This window comes from Oncorhynchus mykiss, chromosome 3 (assembly GCF_057628025.1).
Source record: "Oncorhynchus mykiss isolate SJ-2025 chromosome 3, ASM5762802v1, whole genome shotgun sequence".
Classification (NCBI taxonomy): domain Eukaryota; kingdom Metazoa; phylum Chordata; class Actinopteri; order Salmoniformes; family Salmonidae; genus Oncorhynchus; species Oncorhynchus mykiss.
This window is the reverse complement of record NC_143024.1, coordinates 40698107-40720130: the sequence shown is the minus strand read 5'-3', so window position 1 is coordinate 40720130 and position 22024 is coordinate 40698107. Positions and strand designations below refer to the sequence as shown.

Sequence of the window (22024 nt, the reverse complement as noted above, 5' to 3'; positions counted from 1 at the left end):
TAAACAGAAAACAAAGAATGGGATCCTTTTCATGAGACTTTTATAAACAACACCTGAAAGATTTAAATCGGGAGAGGTAATTTCATTATCTCAATTGTCTTAGCACACATCTTAATTCATTTTCATAAAGCTCATGGTTTCATAGAACTATGACTCAAAGAGGCTGTAAAACATGGTCCAGGCCTGAGCCAAAGAGTGCGTCTCATGAGTCATGGCTTTCTGCTAATGGAGATTGAAACTTATCTAAGGCGATAAGGCATCAGAGTCTCTATGTGAATCTATGTGATGATGGTGCATTCTGCTTACCTTGCCACGTCATCTCTGAGGGAATCCATTCTGACGCTGAACTCCGCTCCTCTTTTCTCAGAGGCCCTTGGGGGAGAGTCCTCCCCCCTGACCATGAACATCTCCCGGTCAGAGTTCCTCCGTGGTGCGGGTATGGGGGACAGGCTGGAGGCAGCTTTCTCCATCCTCCTGTCTTTGCTGACGTTCTCTGGGGAGAAGCCTCTGAGCATGCCCGCTATGGCCTCTCTCTTGGCCAAGGCCGCAGCTATGGCCGTGGCCTTCTCCTGCTTCTGGCTACGGTAAATCTCCTCCACCATGGCATCAAGATCATCGTCTTTGGCAGCCGCCTGCAAGTAGGCCAGGTCCTCCCACTTGCCGAAGCGCTCCTCAAATAGCTCCCTGGCCGAGAGGGTGACTTTGCACTTGGGCTTGGGCGACCCGTCGTCCTCCCGGGCATGCTCTTTGCGGAGCACCTTGGGACGGGACTTGGGTATCATCTCCTCGTCCTCTTCCTCGCCATCGCAGGAAAAGAAAGGGGAGGCTTTCATGAAGCTGTTCAACGACACGTTCCGGTCATCGTCAAAGTCTTCCATGTACTTGTACTTCTCGTTCTCCCCTTTGTCGGGCTCTCTGTCAAAGATGCCCCCAGAGGCCTTCATGCCATTCCCTTTCTCCCGCTCAACATCCCCATCATTAGTTTCCATCTCTCTGCCATTCTCCCAAGCAGACTGCTTTTTCTTATGATTGTGCTCTTCCAAGAACCTAGAAAATGTTGGAGAGAAAGAGAAACAACCGTGTTAAAATGCATCTCGGACAACTGTTCCGGTGAGTGCCCTGCAACTTAATTACAAAACAATGTGAAAGAAATAAGGACGCTTGTCAATGGTGTAGGTAAAAATCCCATTGATTGTGGAGGACATAGGGTAATGGATGATACAGTTATAAACATAGAATATGACGGCCAGCAAAAGATCTCCCCTCTTCAAAGGCCCAAGCCATGAGGGATTTGTCATGGTTAGTGCAGCGTTGACTGGCCAAGAAAACACACACGTCTCAAAACTCCCAAGGGTCCGTAATGCCTTCTCAACTTACAAACTCCTGTTTCAGCTTGCTATGATGACCACCACTTCCCTAAGGGCTTAGGTCCAAGGAAAAATACCAGGGACAAATAATTATATGTGGTGCATGACTCATTGGGAAAGAACCATGAATTCTAAATACAAATAAAAGACTCTCAGAAAGAGTCCTAGACTCATACAATTGGCACGTTACAACTATCCACTAACCACACTAAATAAAAGGTTTCAAAAAAATATGACAAATATTTCCTAGCCTTGAAAAGGGTATTTGACCAAAATGTTGACAGTAATCGTGTGCTACAATGTGTACTTTGGGGCAGTAAATTCCTCCACCAAAAAATGAGAAAAACATGGTAGTGTGTGTGTTAGCCTTTCATTTCTAAAGATATTTCATAAGTGGCAAAGAGAAAAGGATAAAAATATTTGTATTACCTTTTGAACACTGAGGATATAGCTGCTTTATCTCCTGACAGGTTGTCATCTTTAGAGAAGAAGCCAAAGCCAGAGAACACAGGTGTGGGGCTTTTCTGAGAAGGGCTTTTGGTGGAAGGTGAACTGCCCACTGTCTGAATCTGCCATGAGGGGGCACCATTGGAATTGGAGCCATTAGCATTAGTGCTTTTAGGAGAGGGACTAGACTGGGTCGAAGCTGGGGCGCCCTGACCAATGATAACAGCTGAGCGCACCTGAGGACTTGACCCCCTGGGGCTGGTGCTGTTGCTATGATCTGTCACACCCTGCCAGTTAGCCTTGGGCTTGTCCCCACCAGCGCTCCCATCAGGCCCTGCAGACACCCCTGTGATCTCCACGGGCTGGCCATCTCCTTCTCCTCCTCCTTTCTTATGGACCTCCTTGGAGGCAGAGCGCTCCTCCTTGACATCCTTAGAGTTCTGCGTGGCTGACCCAGAGCCCGACCTGCGTGTGGGAGAGGAGGAATGTGAGGAAGAGGAGTGGCGGGAACGCCGGGATCGGGGCGAGGAAGAGCGGTCCGAGACCTTGGAGTGGCTGTGGGAACGAGGGCTACCCGAGCGCTTTTTAGGGGTACGGGATCGTCCCCGTCTCGGGCTGTGGGGGTGTTGCTGCTGCTGTTGTTGTTGTTGTTGTTGCTGCTGCTGTTGGGGGTGCTGCCTGTAGTTCTGCCAGTTATTGGGGCGGTAGTTGTTGTTGTAGCCACCTCCCCCACCCCTCTGGAAGCGCCCCCGTGGGAAGTAACCACGCCCTCGGCCTCTGAAGTAGTAGGGCCTCCGGAAGCCTCGGTGGTAGCCCCGGAACTCGCGGTTATTATTCTGGTACTCCCTTGGGTAGTTCCGCTCTCGGTTATTGTGGGATGGAGAATGAGATCTGGAGCGTGAGCGAGTGCGGGACCTAGAGCTTTTGAAAGTGGGAGAAAGAGAGCAGGCAGAAGGGATAGAGAGATGAAAGGGAGGGAAGACGAAGAGAAGACTGATTACACCTTCCATTATATATATATATATCTCATTAGAAAAAAGTGCTTTGAGGAAAAAGGTGTGAAATGCTGTTTTTCTCAAGACTATAAACAACCTTATATTATGAGCAATTAATTTGTTTGTGTTGCGTATGAAAGTGATGCTGACCTCCTTCCAAAACCTTTGAAACAATTAGGCCAACACATTTTGTTTTCAAGTTCACATTTCCATGAGAAATGTGATGGGTCTACAGCTTAAATTCAAGTGATTTCTGGTTACAAAAAAGAAAAAAAAGTGATGTGTGCATCTGACAAATATATTAACAGAAGTAGAAAAACCACATCTTAACATTTAACTGCTGGGAAGTGGAAATACATGGGTGTACAATGGACCAATGGAGAGAAACTTGATTCGTCTAGAGACATGGCTGTGAGGTTTACCCAGTCCACATGGTGGCTCCCTAGCACCATGGACGCTAAAGGGGTAGCCTTCAGTACCACTAGACAAGTTTCTCCAGTTTCTAAAACAATCTATCGCCTCCGTAAGTATTAAGATTTAGTTGACACATACGGTCCATCTTAGCTACAGTAAAGAAAACAAATCTCATTTTAAAGAGGATACATCTCTGAAACTTCTCACATATCAGCACGATCCAACAATAAATAGCCTGGTAAATAATCAGAATCCTTTGATGATAACATGCGAGTTAAAAGTCATTAAAATCTCAACCTGCTCCGCAGCTATGCACTGCAGTCAATTCCCCTGTGCAGGCAAAGATGGATAACTTTCACAAATAACAATGAGAAATCCAAACTACAGTCAGCATTACAGAAAAATACCTAAAATGACATCGCTTAAGACTAAAAGCACACAAAATCAAAACAGAAAACCACCATTGACAGAAAACAATCTAGTATTTCTAAATAAGACCCATCTGGAAACTTCTGAAGCCCTGCGGCACAACTCACCCCGTGTGTTTTTTCATTGGAATAAAGAGTAAGCAGAGAAAGTAGTGCACCGAGCAGCATTGCACACTCACATTGAGAGCAAGACAATCTGCATCTCTTATGCTGAGCACTAGTGGAAAGAGGCGGTCACATGGGCCATATGGGAAAAATGTCTACTCTAATCCTTCAAAGCAAAAGGAGGGGGCTAGGCTTGCCAATTACCCTGGCTGGCTAGCCTGCCCAGAAACCTAGGCTTAAAAGGAGCAATTCAGTCAGCCAGCAACTATATACAGGGATTTAGGACAGCTAAAATCACAGTTTTATGAATGAAATGGTCTAATATTACATAATACAGCATTTTCAAACCAAACAATGTAGGCTATCTTTGCAATGGATTTAGATTTCACTTGTAATGCTAAGGATTTGTGTCTACATGGAGTAGCTTTGATGAAGGAACATTTCATGGAATGCTTACAACTAAAATAAGTCATGTTTGTGCGTGTGTGCCGTCTTGTATTGCGAGAGGGTTACATTTCACACACCGTAAACAGCGATAGGCCAATCCAGGTTCAGCATGGACTTTCAGGTTCAAGCCGTCTCTTTTCTGAACTCACAGAACTCAAGACCATGGCTTAATAGTGCCATGCCGTGCAGTGTCACTCCCCGGAAAAGAGCTGCCATGCACTCCATTTTAATAGACACAAAACAATTCTGCCAGCAGCAAGAGTGGCCGGTGGAGTCACACTCAAACCACAGTTTCCCTTGCAAATTAACAACATTGCAGCCGACTGACAGATAACCCACACCCCTGCCAAAGAATTTCAATTTAGGACTACAAAGCAACATAGTAAAAACACTAGGTAGATGTTGAACATGTAGCCTACTAAGGAATGGCAATATCGTAGTAAGGGAAAGGGAATACCTAGTTAGTTGTACTGAATGCATTCAACTGAAATGTGACTTCCTCATTTAACCCAACCCCTCTGAATCAGAGAGGTGTGGGTGATGCAAATCACTCTGAAATGTTTCTGGTGCAAGTCAAATGTATGTGTAGTAGTGGTAGAGCTCATCACAATAGCCAAGTACCAAGTCTCACTGAGGCAAGTGTGCCATCACAGCACCAGAGCTCTTTCCCACACACACATCAAATTATTTTGTATAAAGTGCACCAGACCCTGGGTAAGGCCCATAATAGAAAGCTGTCGTCGCTCTGCAGTTAATATGAGCGCCAACTCACCATAAAACACAGGAAGTGCATGGGTTTTGAGGCAGAAAATAATCAAAAGGTGTATTCTTCAACACCACTGCAACCTCTTCCAAGCACACTCACATATTACACCATGGACATCTGCAGAAAGAACGGGGTGTCAGCTATGACATGAGACCTTGACTTTGAACAAAAATCTATTTTGGTTATTGAACTACAGTAAGCGAAGTGGATTTACACTCATTAACAGAATTGCGTTAAAGGAATTGCATCATGGGTCTCTGATCTGGATGTGAATGTAATTCTCTTCATGGTGGTATATTCTAAATAGGTATACAAAAGGTAGAAATATGCAATATCCTCCTTTGCATATTTGGTTATTATTTTACACACTGGCTATTATTTTAATGAGCTCAGCCACCAAACAAGACATTTGGTCCGGACCAAATACCAATACATCAATAAAATAAATTTAGCCTCAAATAAATAATGAAATAATTTAAAAACAAAGTGTTGGAGAAGAAAGTAAAAGTGCAATTTGTGCCATGTAGAAAAGCTAACGTTTAAGTTCCTTGCTTAGAACATGAGAACATATGAAAGCTGGTGGTTCCTTTTAACATGAGACTCCAATATTCCCAGATAAGAAGTTTCACGTTGTAGTTATTATGGGAATTATAGGACTATTTCTCTCTATACCATTTGTATTAGTATTGCCAGTATTAGTATTGCCAGTGTAAGTCATAAACAGCTCAATGCTCGAAGCATTGCGAAGAGCTGCTGGCAAAATGCACGAAAGTGCTGTTTGAATGAATGCGTACGAGCCTGCTGCCGCCATCCTACCATCGTGCAGTCAGACTTCTCTATCAAATATCAAATCATAGACGTAATTATAACATAATAACACACAGAAATACGAGCCTTTGGTCATTAATATGGTTGAATCCGGAAACTATAATTTCGAAAACAAAATGTTTATTCTTTCAGTGAAATACGGAACGTTCCGTATTTTATCTAACGGGTGGCATCCCTAAGTCTAAATATTGCTGTTACATTGTACAACCTTCAATGTTATGTCATAATTACGTAAAATTCTGTAAAATTTGTTTGCAACGAGCCAGGCGGCCCAAACTGCTGCATATACCCCAACTCTGCGTGCAATGAATGCAAGAGAATTGACACAATTTCACCTGGTTAATATTGCCTGCTAACCTGGATTGCTTTTAGCTAAATATGCAGGTTTAAAAATATATACTCTGTGTATTGATTTTAAGAAAGGCATTGATGTTTATGGTTGCACGACTGTACCTAACGATTGTGCTTTTTTCGCAAATGCACTTTTGTTAAATCATCCCGTTTGGCGAAGTTGGCTGTCTTTGTTAGGAAGAAATAGTCTTCACACAGTTCGCAACGAGCCAGGTGGCCCAAACTGCTGCATATACCCTGACTCTGTTGCACAGAACGCAACAGAAGTGACAATTTCCCTAGTTAAAATAAATTAATGTTAGCAGGCAATGTTAACTAAATATGCAGGTTTAAAAATATATACTTGTGTATTGATTTTAAGAAAGGCATTGATGTTTATGGTTTGGTACACGTTGAAACAACGACAGTCCTTCTTTACGAATGCACACCGCATCGATTATATGCAACGCAGGACACGCTAGATAAACTAGTAATATCATCAACCATGTGTAGTTAACAAGTGATTATGATTGATCGATTGTTTTTTATAAGATAAGTTTAATACTAGCTAGCAACTTACCTTGGCTTCTTACAGCATTCGCGTAACAGGCAGGCTCCTTGTGGAGTGCAATGTAAGGCAGGTGGGTTAGAGCGTTGGATTAGTTAACCGTAAGGTTGCAAGATTGAATCCCCGAGCTGACAAGGTAAAAATCTGTCGTTCTGCCCTTGAACAAGGCAGTTAACCCACTGATCCTAGGCCGTAATTGAAAATAAGAATGTGTTCTAAACTGACTTGCCTAGTTAAATAAAGGTGTCAAAAAAATTAAACAAAATAAAAAACGGACAACTCGGTGTCCAAAAATACCGATTTCCGATTGTTATGAAAACTTGAAATCGGCCCTAATTAATCAGCCATTCCAATTAATCGGTCAACCTCTAGTTTGGACATCAAAGTACAGCACAGTAGAGCATAGTAGAGTATAGTAGAGTACAGTACAGAACAGCACAGCACAATAGAGTAGGATTCAGTGAAGTACAATAGAGTTCAGTACAGTAGAGTATATTAAAGTAGAATAGAATTCAGTTCCGTACAGTATTCAGAACTGTACAGTTCAGTACAATACATTATAGTGTTCTCAACTCTAGTATGGTCTACTGTGTACTGTACTGTACTCTACTCCACTCTAATCTACTATACACTGATTTTCTTTACTGTACTGTACTCCACTGTGCTCTACTGTACTGTAATGTACTGTGCTTTCCACATTTTAGAAACATAGATATCTATGATTGGTTCAGATTTGGTCCGGTCTGGGACAAATGTAGGCCGGTCCTGACATTTGTAGACGTTGAAATCAAGGCTAGGGCGGACTGACCAAATGTCAACTAACTTTCAACGTCCATGGACGTCCGGTATCGGTCTGTGCTCAGTGGATGAGGATGCTGCTGGTTACAGTAAATGGAAAGAGAGGGGGCTCATGGGTAGGTGTTAAGAGCCGTGAGAGGTAACATTAATTGGAGGTAGGGAAGGAGAGAGAAGGAGGATTGTCCGACTCTTCACACTCTTGCTTTGTCCACCAGACAACAGAAAGGAAACCGTTATCAGCTGAACATAAAAATATTCCAGTGGAAGGGAGGACAGTAGCAGGTGACCCAATTGTGGTTTGTGAGTACTATGATTTCCCATTTTAGCCTATTAAATAGCAGAAATCCCGTTACAGATCTTTATGAAATGTTGTTACCGATTTGTATTCACTTAATAATTCATAAACAAAATGTATATTAGTAAAACACTATAACTAATTGGTAGGTCTGCCTTTACTTGTAACTTCTGTGAACTTTCATTAGCCTCTCTCCTCATGAAGGTCAGAAATTAGAAAATATCTTAAAGATATGTGGGATTTTGGTAACAGAATTTCAAGGCACAAGACAATGTTTCTTAAACTTACAGAAGGCAGAAAAAATTGTTAAGTGTTGACACTATTTGGCAGGGGTCTTTAATTCAACATGATTGTGATTTTATATAAGAATAAATCAAAGCTTTTGCTTATTCCATCTTTAAATGACATGCAGCTTATAAAGGCTTCATAAACCCTTCATAAATACTACATAAATGTGTAACAAATCATCTAAGGGAAAGGGGGGTACCTAGTCAGTTGTTCAACTGAATGCCTTCAATTGAAATGTGTCTTCCACATTTAACCCAACCCCTCTGAATCAGAGAGGTGCGGGGGGCTGCCATAATCAACATCCACGTCGTCATCGCCCGGGAACAGTGGGTTAACTGCCTTGTTCAGGGGCAGAACAACATATTTTTACCTTGTCAGCTCGGGGATTCGAACCAGCAATCTTTCGATTACTGGCCCAATGCTCTAACCACTAAGGCTACCTGCTGATCTATAACTATATGTCATGCTTTGTAAAGGGTTCATAAAGGTGGCATAACTGTGTGACATAACCACCAATGTGAAATGTGACATAACCCGCTATGTCAAATATGACATAAACCTGTGCTTTATAAAAGGTGGCATAAGCACAGCTTAATAAAGGCCTTATATACCATATTAAATTGAGGCTTCACACAGAATTTATAACCCTGTCAAGCATCTTGGTAGAGCACTGCAATGCCAGAATAGTGGTTTCGATTCCCAGGGCATAAAAATGTATTCATTTTTATTCACGTATTTTCATTTTAATCATCTGCTAAATTTGAAATATTACGTTTTTCTAAAACATTTCTAGGATGGCCCAACTTCTTAACAAAATGCAGTCAGTCACAGCAAAAAAACATTGGTGTGGCCTTTTAAAATCATTTTTTTTGCCGAATTCCATTTTCTCAGTTTAGTCTTTCCAGGTTTCGGGATTTTCCCAATATCTTCAGGTTTTCGCTTAGTTGTTCACACATTTTAAACAGAAAAACAACAACATTTGATTTTCTGTGTCCACAACAACTCATCCCCTGATTTGGTTTGAGGTCTGTTAGAAATCTAACAGTAGTTGCCCTTTAATTCAGCTCTCATTCACTGCACTGTTGTTTGGTTAGAGAGTTTTCTGTAGTGCAGTAATCAAACATGTGATGATTATGTATTCCATATACAGTGATTTGCATTGTGACCGCCAATGGAATGGGTGGAGTAAAAGGGCAGCAACACTCCGTATTATTCAGAGCCCGATGAAATGACAAACGTTTGGACGTTCAAAGGTTTGGACACACCTACTCATTCAAGGGTTTTTCTTTATCTTTTACTATTTTCTATGTTGTAGAATAATTCGAGCTTTCATTTGTACCTTATAAAGAAAACAAATATATACGTATAAGTCCTTATAAAGTGGAATATGAAGCACCAAGAATCCCCAAAATTGCCCTCGCTGGAAGCCTGTGTTTCAGACATAAGGAAGTGGATGGCTGCAAACTTTCTACTTTTAAACTCGGACAAAGCAGAGATGCTTGTTCTAGGTCCCAAGAAACAAAGAGATCTTCAGTTGAATCTGACAATTAATATTGATGGTTTTACAGTCGTCTCAAATAAAACTGTGAAGGACCTCGGCGTTACTCTGGACCCTGAACTCACTTTTTTCCATCTATGTAACATTGCAAAAATCTGAAATTTTCTGTCCAAAGATGAAGCAGAAAAATGTATCCATGCTTTTGTCGCTTCTAGGTTAGACTACTGCAATTCTCTACTTTCCGACAACCTGGATAAAGCACTAGATAAGCTTCAGTTAGTGCTAAATACAGCTGCTAGAATCCTGACTAGAACCCCAAAAAATGTTGTCTCAGGATGGTAAGTTGGTGTTTGAAGATATCCCTCTAGTGGTGTGGGGGCTGTGCTTTGGCAAAGTGGGTGTGGTTATATCCTGCCTGTTTGGCCCTGTCAGGGGGTATCATCGGATGGGGCCACAGTGTCTCCTGACCCCTCCTATCTCAGACTCCAGTATTTATCCTGCAGTAGTTTACGTATCGGGGGGCTAGGGAGAGTCTGTTATATCTGGGGTATTTCTTCTGTCTTATCTGGTGTCCTGTGTGAATTTAAGTATGCTCTCTCTAATTCTCTCTTTTTCTTTCTTTCTCTCTCTCGGAGGACCTGAGCCCCAGGACCACGCCTCAGGACTACCTGGCATGATGACTCCTTGCTGTCCCCAGTCCACCTGGTCGTGCTACTGCTCCAGTTTCAACTGTTCTGCCTGCGGCTAGGGAACCCTGACCTGTTCACCGGAAGTGCTACCTGTCCCAGACCTGCTGTTTTCAACTCTATAGAGACAGCAGGAGCGGTAGAGATACTCTCAATGATCGGCTATGAAAAGTCAACTGACATTTACTCCTGGGGTGCTGACCTGTTGCACCCTCAACAACTACTGTGATTATTATTATTTGACCATGTTGGTCATTTATGAACATTTGAACATCTTGGCCATGTTCTGTTATAATCTCCACCCGGCACAGCCAGAAGAGCACTGGCCCACCCCTCATAGCCTGGTTCCTCTCTAGGTTTCTTCCTAGGTAGTGTTTCCTAGCCACCGTGCTTCTACAACTGCATTGCTTGCTGTTTGGGGTTTTAGGCTGGGTTTCTGTACTTTGTGGCATCAGCTGATGTAAGAAGGGCTATATAAATACATTTGATTTGAATATGTTGGTTCATCCCTCTTAAGCTGTTTAAAGACAATTTATAGACAAAATAACATGAATTCATAACAATGTCCTAGTTTGAGGTGGGCCGTAATATGTAGGTAAGTTACGTTAGCCACCTGTAGCGATGTTTCCTAGATCTGGACCGTGAGCTGCTTCTGGAGCGGGAGACAGAGCGAGATCTGGACCAGGACCCAGAGTGGGACCGAGACTTAGATGCTGACTTCGTTGCCTTGGACATCACCGCAGGCAACCTCTTTGAGACGACAGCCTGTCAGACAAACAGAGGGGAGTCATGAGTGATCATGAGCATCCATTTAATTTCAACATTTCACCCACACGTTCCATAGGCCCACATAGGCAACATTGAATAAGTAGAACAAGGAAAATTTGCTGATCATAGGATTAATAACAATAATTGACTATTATTTCATTTTTTGTCATTGAAACCATTGCGTACAAAAACTGATATTCTTCAAAGAGGCCTACTACATAGGAGATACCCACAATTTAAAACAAATTAACAAAATAAAGGATTCTTCACATATTTGAATATGTAGAGCAAAATGACTGTCAAGTAGTACAAGTGGGCGAATCTGTCAATCACTGTGACCAAAGTGTCAGGAGGCAAACTACAACCAGACGGCTAGGCCGCTGAATGATTATCTACAGTCACTGCAGAAACAGAGGGATTAAGATAAAGAGCTGTGACTCGAGAAAACCATGACAACAACACCTCCAAGAGATATAAAGCATTCAAGAGATGCCATACCTCAGAAAAGCTTCTGTGCAAAAATGTGCACTGAGGCAGTTTTAAAAGAAGTGCAAAAAAGCTACTACCGTACACTAACTATTGCTGCCAAAAAAACTGTTGGAGAACAGTGTGGATACTGCAGGTGCAAGTAACATAACCGGTTTCATGTAGTCAGTCAAACCAGTTTCATGTAGTCAGTCATTTGCATTAAGGAATCAGTTTCATTCCAGTAATGGGACTGAACTTTTGACTTGTATTGGTCCCAAGAAAAGATGAGGAACCTTACACTAAGTCTGCGTAAGTATAGACCTTCCCTATAATGGGATAGATGCATTCCAGGCTCGAGCCTCTATACACACTTTATACAGTATATTCAGTAACAAATGGAACAATCATCTTACATTCCACCAGCCTTTCACATTGTCCCTAATTAGTGTGCTAGTCTAAGAATGGTGGATGGGAATGTTTGTTTTCTCAAGAGAGAAATCCTTATAGCCAGCTGTTCAAAAATAGACTAATAGCAGCTTTCAGCAAAGGTAAAAGAGGAAAGAGCAGGGGCTGTTTCACTACTTACCAAACACCCATCAGTCTCATTGTTAGGACAGCATTCTATGTTATCTACCCGGCACAGACAGTCTTACTGAAAACTAATTAATCATGCCAATATTTAATAGTATTACAACCCTGTTTTTGTTCCTGTGTAGATTATTTTAAAACCAGTTTGTTTACGTGCAAAGGTGGAAAAGAAAAAGAGAGAAGGAGTATGAGGAGTGACAGCGACGGCTTTATGGACACGATGGACCAATGAAGGAATAATAAAATACATGACTGATGTTTATAACACGTTTATAACTTTCCAAATCAGCCTCAGCGCTAAATGGAATGTAATAGAAAATGACAGGCAACATTTACAGGTCAGGGGCGTTACTATATCATCATTATACAGGACAGGACAAGATGGCGCCGACAGACACGGTCGCCCTGTTTCTAGCTCCTAGACAACTTTGCAGTGTTTTTGTTGTTGTTGTGTTATTATTTGCTCAGAGCGTTTGTTGTAGCATTATCTAGAGCTGAAAAATTTACTTTTGGACATTAGATTAGCGGTCACTCATCATTCATTTCAGCAGAAATTTGGCTTCCCTGACCTGGATCCTTTGTTTGAACTTTTCGAGGCAGCTCTATTCATCCTGGGGGCTGCACCGAAAGAGGAAGAAGTCCAGAGAAGTGGAAGAAGAAGTGGGGCCCTAGCCAGACTCAAGCAGCGTGAAAACCATCCATTGCTTTTGAGTATATTACTTGCTAAAGTTCAGTCCCTGAACAATAAAGTAAACAAGTTCAGGGTGAGGATCTCCTTCCAGAGAGACATCAGGGACTGTAACATACTCTGTTTTACGGAATCATGGCTCTCTCCGGATATATTGTCCCCATCCATTCAGCCAGCGGGGTTCTCCATCCATCGTGCAGACAGGAAGAAAAAACTCAGGGAAAAAGAAAGGCGGAGGTATTTGTTTCATGATTAACAACTCATGGTGTGATTGTGGTAACATACTGTACATGAACTCAAGTCCTTTTGTTCTCCTGATCTGGAATACCTCCCCATCAAATGTAGACCACATTACCTCCCAAGATAATTTTATTCGGTCATCATAACTGCAGTGTATATTCAACAGTACAGGGACAAAGTGGAGTTCAATGGCTTAGACACAAGACATATGTGGAAGGGACTCCAGACAATCACGGATTATAAAGGGAAATCTAGCCACGTCAAACACACCGTATCACTCCCAGATAAGCTAAACACCTTCTAAGCCTGCTTGGAGGAAAACAACTTTGAAACACCAACACAGACCCTCTCCACTCATAAGAACTGTGTGCTCTCGCTCTCCGTGGCCAACGTGATTAAGTAATTTAAGCGTGATAACCCTCTCAAGGCTGTCGGCCCAGGTAGCATCCCAAGCCGCGTACTCAGAGCATGTGCAGACCAGCTGGCTGGAGTGTTCACAGACATATTCAATCTCTCCAATTCTCAGTCAGTTGTCTTGATGCAAGTGGGGTGTCCGCCATTGTTCCTGTACCCAAGAAAGCAAAGGTAACTGAACTAAATGACTATCGCCCCGTAGCACTTACTTCTGTCATCATGAAGTGCATTGAGAGGCTAGTTAAGGACCATATCACCTCCACCTTACCCAACAATCTAGACCCACTACAATTCGCATACCGCCCCAACAGATCCAAGGCTGACGGAATCGCCATTACACTGCCCTATCCCACCTGGACAAGAGAAATACCTATGTAAGGAATGCTGTTTGTAGACAACAGCTCAGCCTTCAACACTATGGTTCCCTCCAAGCTCATCACTAAGGTCAGGGCCCTGGGTCTGAACCCCTCCCTGTTCAACTGGGACCTGGACTTTCTGACGGGCCGAACATGTCTATATACACAATTATATATACAGTTATTAGGTACACCCATCTTGTACAGGGCTGGACCCCCCTTTGACCCAAAAATAGCCTGAATTATTTGGGGCATGGAAATGTTCCTCTGGTATCAAGGGGCCTAATCTATGCCAGGAAAAAATATGAAGATGTGGCGCCAATGGGCCCCCAATCACCAACACTGGACAATTGAGGAGTGGAAAAACATTTCCTGGTCCAAAGAATCCCGTTTTCTGTTGCATCATGCTGATGGCAGAGTCAGTATTTGGCGTAAGCAGCATGAGTCCATGGACGCATCCTGCCTGGTATAGGCTGGTGGCAGTAGTGTACTGGCACACTTTAGGTCCCTTGATATCAATTGAGCAACGAACGTTTCCGACACCTTGTAGAACCAATTCCCCCGAAGAATTCATTCTGTTCTGGAGTCAAAGAGGGATCCGACCCGGTACTCGATGGGCGTATCCAATAACTCTAACATTGCTCGTTCTGATTTTTCTTTATTTTACTTTTGATAGATTGATGGCAGCATTCGCGTGAAACTGAAAGCGCAAACCACTGCTTTTAACCAGGGCAAGGTGACCGGAAACATGACCGAATACAAACAGTGGAGCTATTCCCTTCGCAAGGTAATCAAACAAGCTAAGCGTCAGTATAGAGACAAAGTAGATTCGCAATTCAACGGCTCAGACACAAGAGGTATGTGGCAGGGTCTACAGTCAATCACGGATTACAAAAAGAAAACCAGCCCCGTCACGGACCAGGATGTCTTGCTCCCAGGCAGACTAAATAACTTTTTTGCCCGCTTTGAGGACAATACAGTGCCACTGACACGGCCCGCAAACAAAACATGTGGACTCTCCTTCACTGCAGCTGACGTGAGTAAAACATTTAAACGTGTTAACCCTCGCAAGGCTGCAGGCCCAGACGGCATCCCCAACCGCGTCCTCAGAGCATGCGCAGACCAGCTGGCTGGTGTGTTTACGGACATTTTCAATCAATCCTTATCCCAGTCTGCTGTTCCCACATGCTTCAAGAGGGCCACCATTGTTCCTGTTCCCAAGAAAGCTAAGGTAACTGATCTAAACGACTACGACTCACTTCTGTCATCTTGAAGTGCTGTGAGAGACTAGTCAAGGACCCTATCACTTCCACCCTCCCTGACACCCTAGACCCACTCCAATTTGCTTACCGCCCAAATAGATCCACAGACGATGCAACCTCAACCACACTGCACACTGCCCTAACCCATCTGGACAGGAGGAATACCTATGTGAGAATGCTGTTCATCGACTACAGCTCAGCATTTAACACCATAGTACACTCCAAACTCGTTATCAAGCTCGAGACCCTGGGTCTCAACCCCGCCCTGTGCAACTGGGTACTGGACTTCCTGACGGGCTGCCTCCAGGTGGTAAGGGTAGGTAACAACATCTCCACCCCGCTGATCCTCAACACTGGGGCCCCACAAGGGTGCGTTCTGAGCCCTCTCCTGTACTCCCTGTTCACCCACGACTGCGTGGCCATGCACGCCTCCAACTCAATCATCAAGTTTGCGGACGACACTACAGTGGTAGACTTGATTACCAACAATGACGAGACGGCCTACAGGGAGGAGGTGAGGGCCCTCGGAGTGTGGTGTCAGGAAAATAACCTCACACTCAATATCAACAAAACTAAGGAGATGATTGTGGACTTCAGGAAACCGCAGAGGGAGCACCCCCCTGTCCACATCGATGGGACAGTAGTGGAGAGGGTAGTAAGTTTTAAGTTCCTCGGCGTACACGACACCTAGACCACCCGATGTCACAGGAAGGCCATAAAGATAATCAAGGACAACAACCACCCGAGCCACTGCCTGTTCACCCCGCTATCATCCAGAAGGTGAGGTCAATACAGGTGCATCAAAGCAGGGACAGAGACTGAAAAACAGCTTCTATCTCAAGGCCATCAGACTGTTAAACAGCCACCACTAACATTGAGTGGCTGCTGCCAACACACTGACTCAACTCCAGCCACTTTAATAATGGGAATTTATGGAAATTGATGGAAAATATATCACTAGCCACTTTAAACAATGCTACTTAATATAATGTTTACATACCCTACATTACTCATCTCATATATACAGTATATGTATATACTGTACTCTATATCATCTACTACATCTTTATGTAATACATGTATCACTAGCCACTTTAAACTATGCCACTTTGTTTACATACCCTACATTACTCATCTCATATGTATATACTGTACTCGATACCATCTACTGCATCTTGCCTATGCCGTTCTGTACCATCACTCATTCATATATTTTTATGTACATATTCTTTATCCCTTTACACTTGTGTGTGTATAAGGTAGTAGTTGTGGAATTGTTAGGTTAGATTACTCGTTGGTTATTACGGCATTGTCGGAACTAGAAGCACAAGCATTTCGCTACACTCGCATTAACATCTGCTAACCATGTGTATGTGACAAATACATTTGATTTGATTTTTGGATTATGTGCGTATAGTTTCATATTGCTAGGTATTATTACTGCACTGTTGGAGCTGCGCCTGCGAGAACATCTGCAAATACGTGTACGTGACCAATAAACTTTGATTTGACTATACAAAGTTACAAGACACGACTCGAGAGCTTGGTAAGATTCACAGACTGAACAACTAGGCTGCCAATAAAGAAGAGGTCACTCTGGCTCACCTTGAATGTCAACAATGTGTGAAAAACACTCTTCGAAATAAACTCATTGAAAGGATAACGTCATATGGTGCCAGACCAGCAAGTGGATTGGCTCATGAGAGTTGAGAAGATTGTCTGATTATTGGGCCTTAAGCAACTACCAATCAGTGGCCAGAGAATGTCCATTCTTCAATAGCACAATCAGTGCCAAACATGTTTCTTACCCCTGTGGAGGGTAAATACGATTCCTTAATAAGGGGATTCTGGCTATATTCTGAGAGTGATTCATATGATCCCGCAGATGAGGTTATTCAGTCTATGGACACTCACCATGGCATATGATCTTCGGTCTAAGTGAGCAGGGATCAAAACATGTATTTTTCATTTTGAAATGCATCTGAAGGGGGATGCCACGAGGAGGAAATTGCAGGCTAAACATTGGGAGGACTTCATAAACGGTGCACCGGCATCACGCAGCACATGCTAGACACAGAGTATATCCCTGCTACTATTTTAGTGAGTATTGAAATGGATCCCTCCTCCTGCTACTCCTCTATGGTGCTCCTTCCCTCGTTTTTCTTCATTGCAGACTGCGCTTGTTATTTTTGGCTTCCAGGGCTAATTTCCTGAATGCACTGGAATATACTTTTTTGCTTACCGGGCACATTTCATGACTGGCATTTCAGAGCGTGCTCCCGTATCCACATTTTGGAAAAATAAAGGGAAACTAAACCCTGGTCAACAGATGGTATGGCATATTATGAAATTAGACATTGTGCTAGGTACTCTCTGCAGAAGACCTTTATCACCTAGTCAAACACAGTTGATTTATTAGCTGTAGACTATAGCTGTGTAGCTGTGTAACTGCATATACTGTAATACCAAGAATCTGTTTAAAACTCATTAAACAAACAAGAAAAACATCTGTTTTTCTCGGGACTGGTTTCATAAGGCTGAGAATAAACCTTTCTGAAAGCTCTCAAACGCCTGTGAAATGAAACTAAACAGGATGAGGGCCATAACTTTTGCATTCATCCACTAGGTAACTATAGTATAATCACTTCCTTCACTTAATTTTGTGTGACTGGTTTATCTTACTGGTAAAACCGTGTAGCGAATTGCAGGGGCCAAAACTGGGCAAACTGGGCATTCACTAGGTAACTATTAAATCATGTATCATCATATTTAACTTAAATAGATGCTCCCCTGAATTGTGTGTGACTGGTTTATCCTACTGGTAAAACTGCAAGGATATGTGTAGACCATTCCAGGTGTAGTTAACTGTAACTTAATAAGTGTCTGTAAAGTGTGATGAATCGTGGGTCCATTTCAGTCAGAGAACAGTGACCCACTTCCAACTGATAACCAGAGGCAGCTGCCTGTCTCTTCCTAACAGAGTGTGCTCCCTGGCCTAATCACTAGGATTTAAACTTCCAAAAGGCTGTGACAAGCATCTACACTAATTATGTACCCTGTACTGACAGACACACAAACACACCCATAGGGCCCCTCGTGCAAAGAGTGACAGCTGCTCAAGCCCGGTCACCTGTTCATTTTAGGGCAAAAGTTGTTCCCGAACAATGGTTGGGCAACTCGATACAGCAGCAAGAGTATAAACAGACACACTCCGCTCAATCAACTACACTATCATTAAGACCCGGATGCCTCAGAAGCAGCTGGAATCACATTTGGCATCTATATGGACCACTGAGATGACACTCGCCACAGCAACTGTCACTGATGTTGTCTTTGGTAACCAAAATGGACCAGAAATGTGGGCATCATTGTCAGGGTGTCAGAGTTTTTCCTCAAGACGTGGCTTTATAGAGGCAGTTCAAGGATTGCCAAGCGGACTCTGCTGCTAGAGTCCAGATCAGAGGATAATTATTATGTTTCTTAAAGTTGCCTTATTACCAAATAAGCCCATTGTAACTTGATTTAGGCCTATTAATAATGGCACTCTCAAATAAGAATGAATTCAACTACGGCCGCGTCATTGTGATTTTCTGCAGCACACTCAACACCGACCAAAGTTGACAAACCAACGTTGAATCGGATAATGCAACAATAATCACTAAAACCATATCAAAAAAGACTCACCCGGTAACTGAAAGGCTGAGAAAAGTAATGTGCTTTGTTTTCTCAGAGTGAGAAAATACAGCACCCCATAGCAGTGGGGTCTCACTAAAAGTTCAGTGTCTGTCTAGTCCCACCAAAGATGTAGGATTCATGTGCGGTACATATAATCACTCTTTGTTGCTACTTGAGACTTCTTAAAAAAAACTCCTCAGTCAGCACTATAATCAGTATGTTTATTTCTTGGGCTGCTGTAAGTAGGTGAAAACGTTAATGTGTAGCTATGTGAGCTTTTGATTTACACAACTGTTGTCCTGAAAATACATAGTAGAAAATTACTGAGGCATCCTCAAATCATGAGGATATGCGTCTTAACTTGCTGCTATCAAGATGGAACTCAACAGCTAAAGGTCCTCTCTATTTTGGTCCGTTGTGAACAGCATGGCAAATGGCAAGCTATCATTCCTTATTTCAGCAATGTGGTGAGAATATGTATATGTTAGGTCTTGCCTATTGACAGATATTTTCATTCAAATGTAGGCTAAAGCTGTAGATATCCTGTGCATTTGGTCAACTTTCAGTGTTAGCCATTCTACCGGGGCCAAAGTCGTGACAGTCACACACAAGTGACATTACCCCAGAGTTGGCTGTGTCAAAAACTCCATATCAAATTGTCGACTTCTCCTGTGAACATTTTGGACTGTCTGAAAAGAAATGACACGTAAATTGCGAATCCTGTGAAGAGGCAAGTGTTGATACAACACCCTTGTAGATTCAACACCCCGACACTGGAGTGCCAGTAACAGGGGTATCCTCAAATGTACACCATACAGAATTCACAGCATCAACTGTAGGCTAGTCAACAACAGAGCATACAAACTGTGAAAGACCACAAGGCCGATTACTGTAAATTCCATGGCTTTTCAATGATCCTCATAAATAAGCAAATAGAAAAGTTATTCTTAGTAAAACATTTTTTTTTTAAAGCGACAGTACAGCACAGCTTCTTTGTTATAAGGACCTGTGCCGGGATACCGGTGGGGATGTGGTTACGCCTTTCTCCTGTGTACATTTGAACATATATTATTTGCTCTAAGGGAACAATAAGGCAGGATCCTAGAGCACACTGCAACAGGATATACGATATGATGTAGTGATTACTTCTGCCAAGGGTGGCACAATCAACCCTGTCCCATTTTGTATTTATTTTTTGCTCATAAATCATTTGAAATTATAATTGGGGGGTGAACAATGAATTGGGTTTGCACTATGCAACTGATGCATTTATGGAAGAAAAAAAGCTGGATACCTCACTGGCTGACTGAACTGAAGCTCTAACATTGCTGATCAGTCAATCGACAACAAGGAATGCAATTTAGAGTGAAATCGAGCTGTCGACTTTCTGTAGCTTGAGAAATGGTTTCAAAGAAATCCCAGAAAAATGCAAACATAACATTGTTACCGAGACGTTAGTCTAAATAATAGTAACTACACTGTATCGTGCCATGAGAATAACCTCACATGTGATACATTATATCATATATAGTAGCTGGCGGGGATACAAGGACACACTAGACTAGAGCAAGGACAGACAGGCTATAGCTTACCTCCGATGTTTCTGTTTTTTTCACGCTCCTCTGGCGGGTCCGGGTCGTATAGCTTCTTGGGTGACAGCAGGCGGAGGATCCGTTGCTGTCACACTATCAACCAAATAATTTTAGATGATAGGTTGCAATCCGAATAAACAGGCCAGTTGAGCTAAATTTGACTACTGTGTGTCAAGCATCGTATTGACCGAAAAAATGTGCGGGGATGACGTTTATCAGCTCGTTCAACAAGCCTTTCATCAGATCGGTTTCGTATTCATGTCACATTAAATAGCTAGAGCAGTTGTAATGCGACACTGCACTGTGCGCTCACGAGGAATGAATTCAAAAGTGGAGAAATTCTCCGAGAACGCATACAATATGAAGCTATAGTACTGGCTACAGTAGAGCCTTCCTTCGCAGCGCAGCAGGGGGTGTGACTAGTGCTCCGTGCACGCACACAGGTCAAATTTCCTTCCTGGTATCCCCCCGTCAAACGTACACAGAACAAAAATGTAAATGCAACGTGTAAAGTGTTGGTCCCATGTTGCATGAGCTGAAATAAAATATTACAGAAATGTTCCATATGCAAAACAAAAAGAGAGTTTATTTTCTCTCAAATATTGTGCACAAATTTGTTTACATCCCTGTTAGAGAGCATTTCTCCTTTGCCAAAATAATCCATCCACTTGACAGGTGTGGCATATCAAGAAGCTGATTAAACAGCGTGATCATTACACAAGTGCACTTCTTGCCGGGACACAATGCCACAGATGTCTCAAGTTTTGAGGGAGTGTGCAATTGGTATGCTGACTGCAGGAATGTCCACCAGAGCTGTTGCCAGATAATTGAATGTTAATTTCTCTACCATAAGACGCCTCCAACGTTGTTTTAGAGAATTTGGCAGTACATCCAACCGGTCTCACAACCGCAGACCACGTGTATGGCGTTGTGTGGGCGAGCGGTGTGCTGAACAGAGTGCCCCATGGTGGCTGGTGTGGTTATGGTATGGGCAGGCATAAGCTATGGACAACGAACACAAGTGCATTTTATCGAGGGCAATTTGAATGCACAGAGATACCGTGACAAGATCCCGAGGCCCGTTGTCATGCCATTCATCCACCGCCATCACCTCGTGTTTCAGCATAATAATGCACGCCCCCACGTCGTAAGGATCAATACACAAATGTCCGTTCTTCCATGGCCTGCATACTCACCAGTCATGTCACTCACTGAGCACGTTAGGGATGCTCTGGATCAACGTGTACGACAGCATGTTCCAGTTCCCGCCAATATCCATCAACTTCGCACATCCATTGAAAAGGAATGGGACAACATTCCACAGGCCACAATTAACAGCCTGATCAACTCTATGCGAAGGAGATGCGTTGTGCTGAATGAGGCAAATGGTGGTCACACCCGATACTGATTGGTTTTCTGATCCATGCCCCTACCTTTTTTTTTAAAGATATATGTGACCAACAGATGCATATCTGTGTTCCCTGTCATTTGAAATCCATAGATTAAGAGCTTAATGAATTGATTTAAATTGACTGATTTCCTTACATGAACTGTAAAATCTTTGAAATTGCTACATGTCGCGTTTATATTCTTGTTCAGTATAGTTACACTAGCAAAATGTTTTCTACTTCTTCCGCAACTGCGTGTTACACTGTAACAAAGTCCACCACAGTTGTTACATTTTTGCAGTCATTACAGCTCTTCTGCAGAAAT

At 42.8% G+C, this 22024-nt stretch overlaps 1 protein-coding gene across 9 annotated transcripts in view; it reads right to left on the bottom strand.

The window, feature by feature from the left end:
* Positions 1–20746, bottom strand: part of thrap3a (thyroid hormone receptor associated protein 3a) — a 30189-nt gene extending 9443 nt beyond the window's left edge. For 2 of the 9 annotated variants that reach the window (XR_016494621.1, XR_016494622.1), the window contains exons 1-4: positions 20312–20737; positions 10874–11025; positions 1797–2735; positions 307–1047 (exon numbers count right to left, since the gene is read on the bottom strand). Coding sequence is in view for 6 of the 9 variants with exons in the window: in XM_021595475.3 (XP_021451150.2) it covers positions 307–1047; positions 1797–2735; positions 10874–10995 (1802 nt within the window). In the remaining 3 variants the exon portion in view is untranslated. Of the gene's footprint in view, positions 1–306; positions 1048–1796; positions 2736–3759; positions 3903–10873; positions 11026–20311 lie in introns of those variants that run through there. The other 7 variants (XM_021595475.3, XM_021595459.3, XM_090229273.1 and 4 more) reach the window with 5 other exon arrangements.
* Between the last annotated feature and the right edge of the window lie 1278 nt (positions 20747–22024).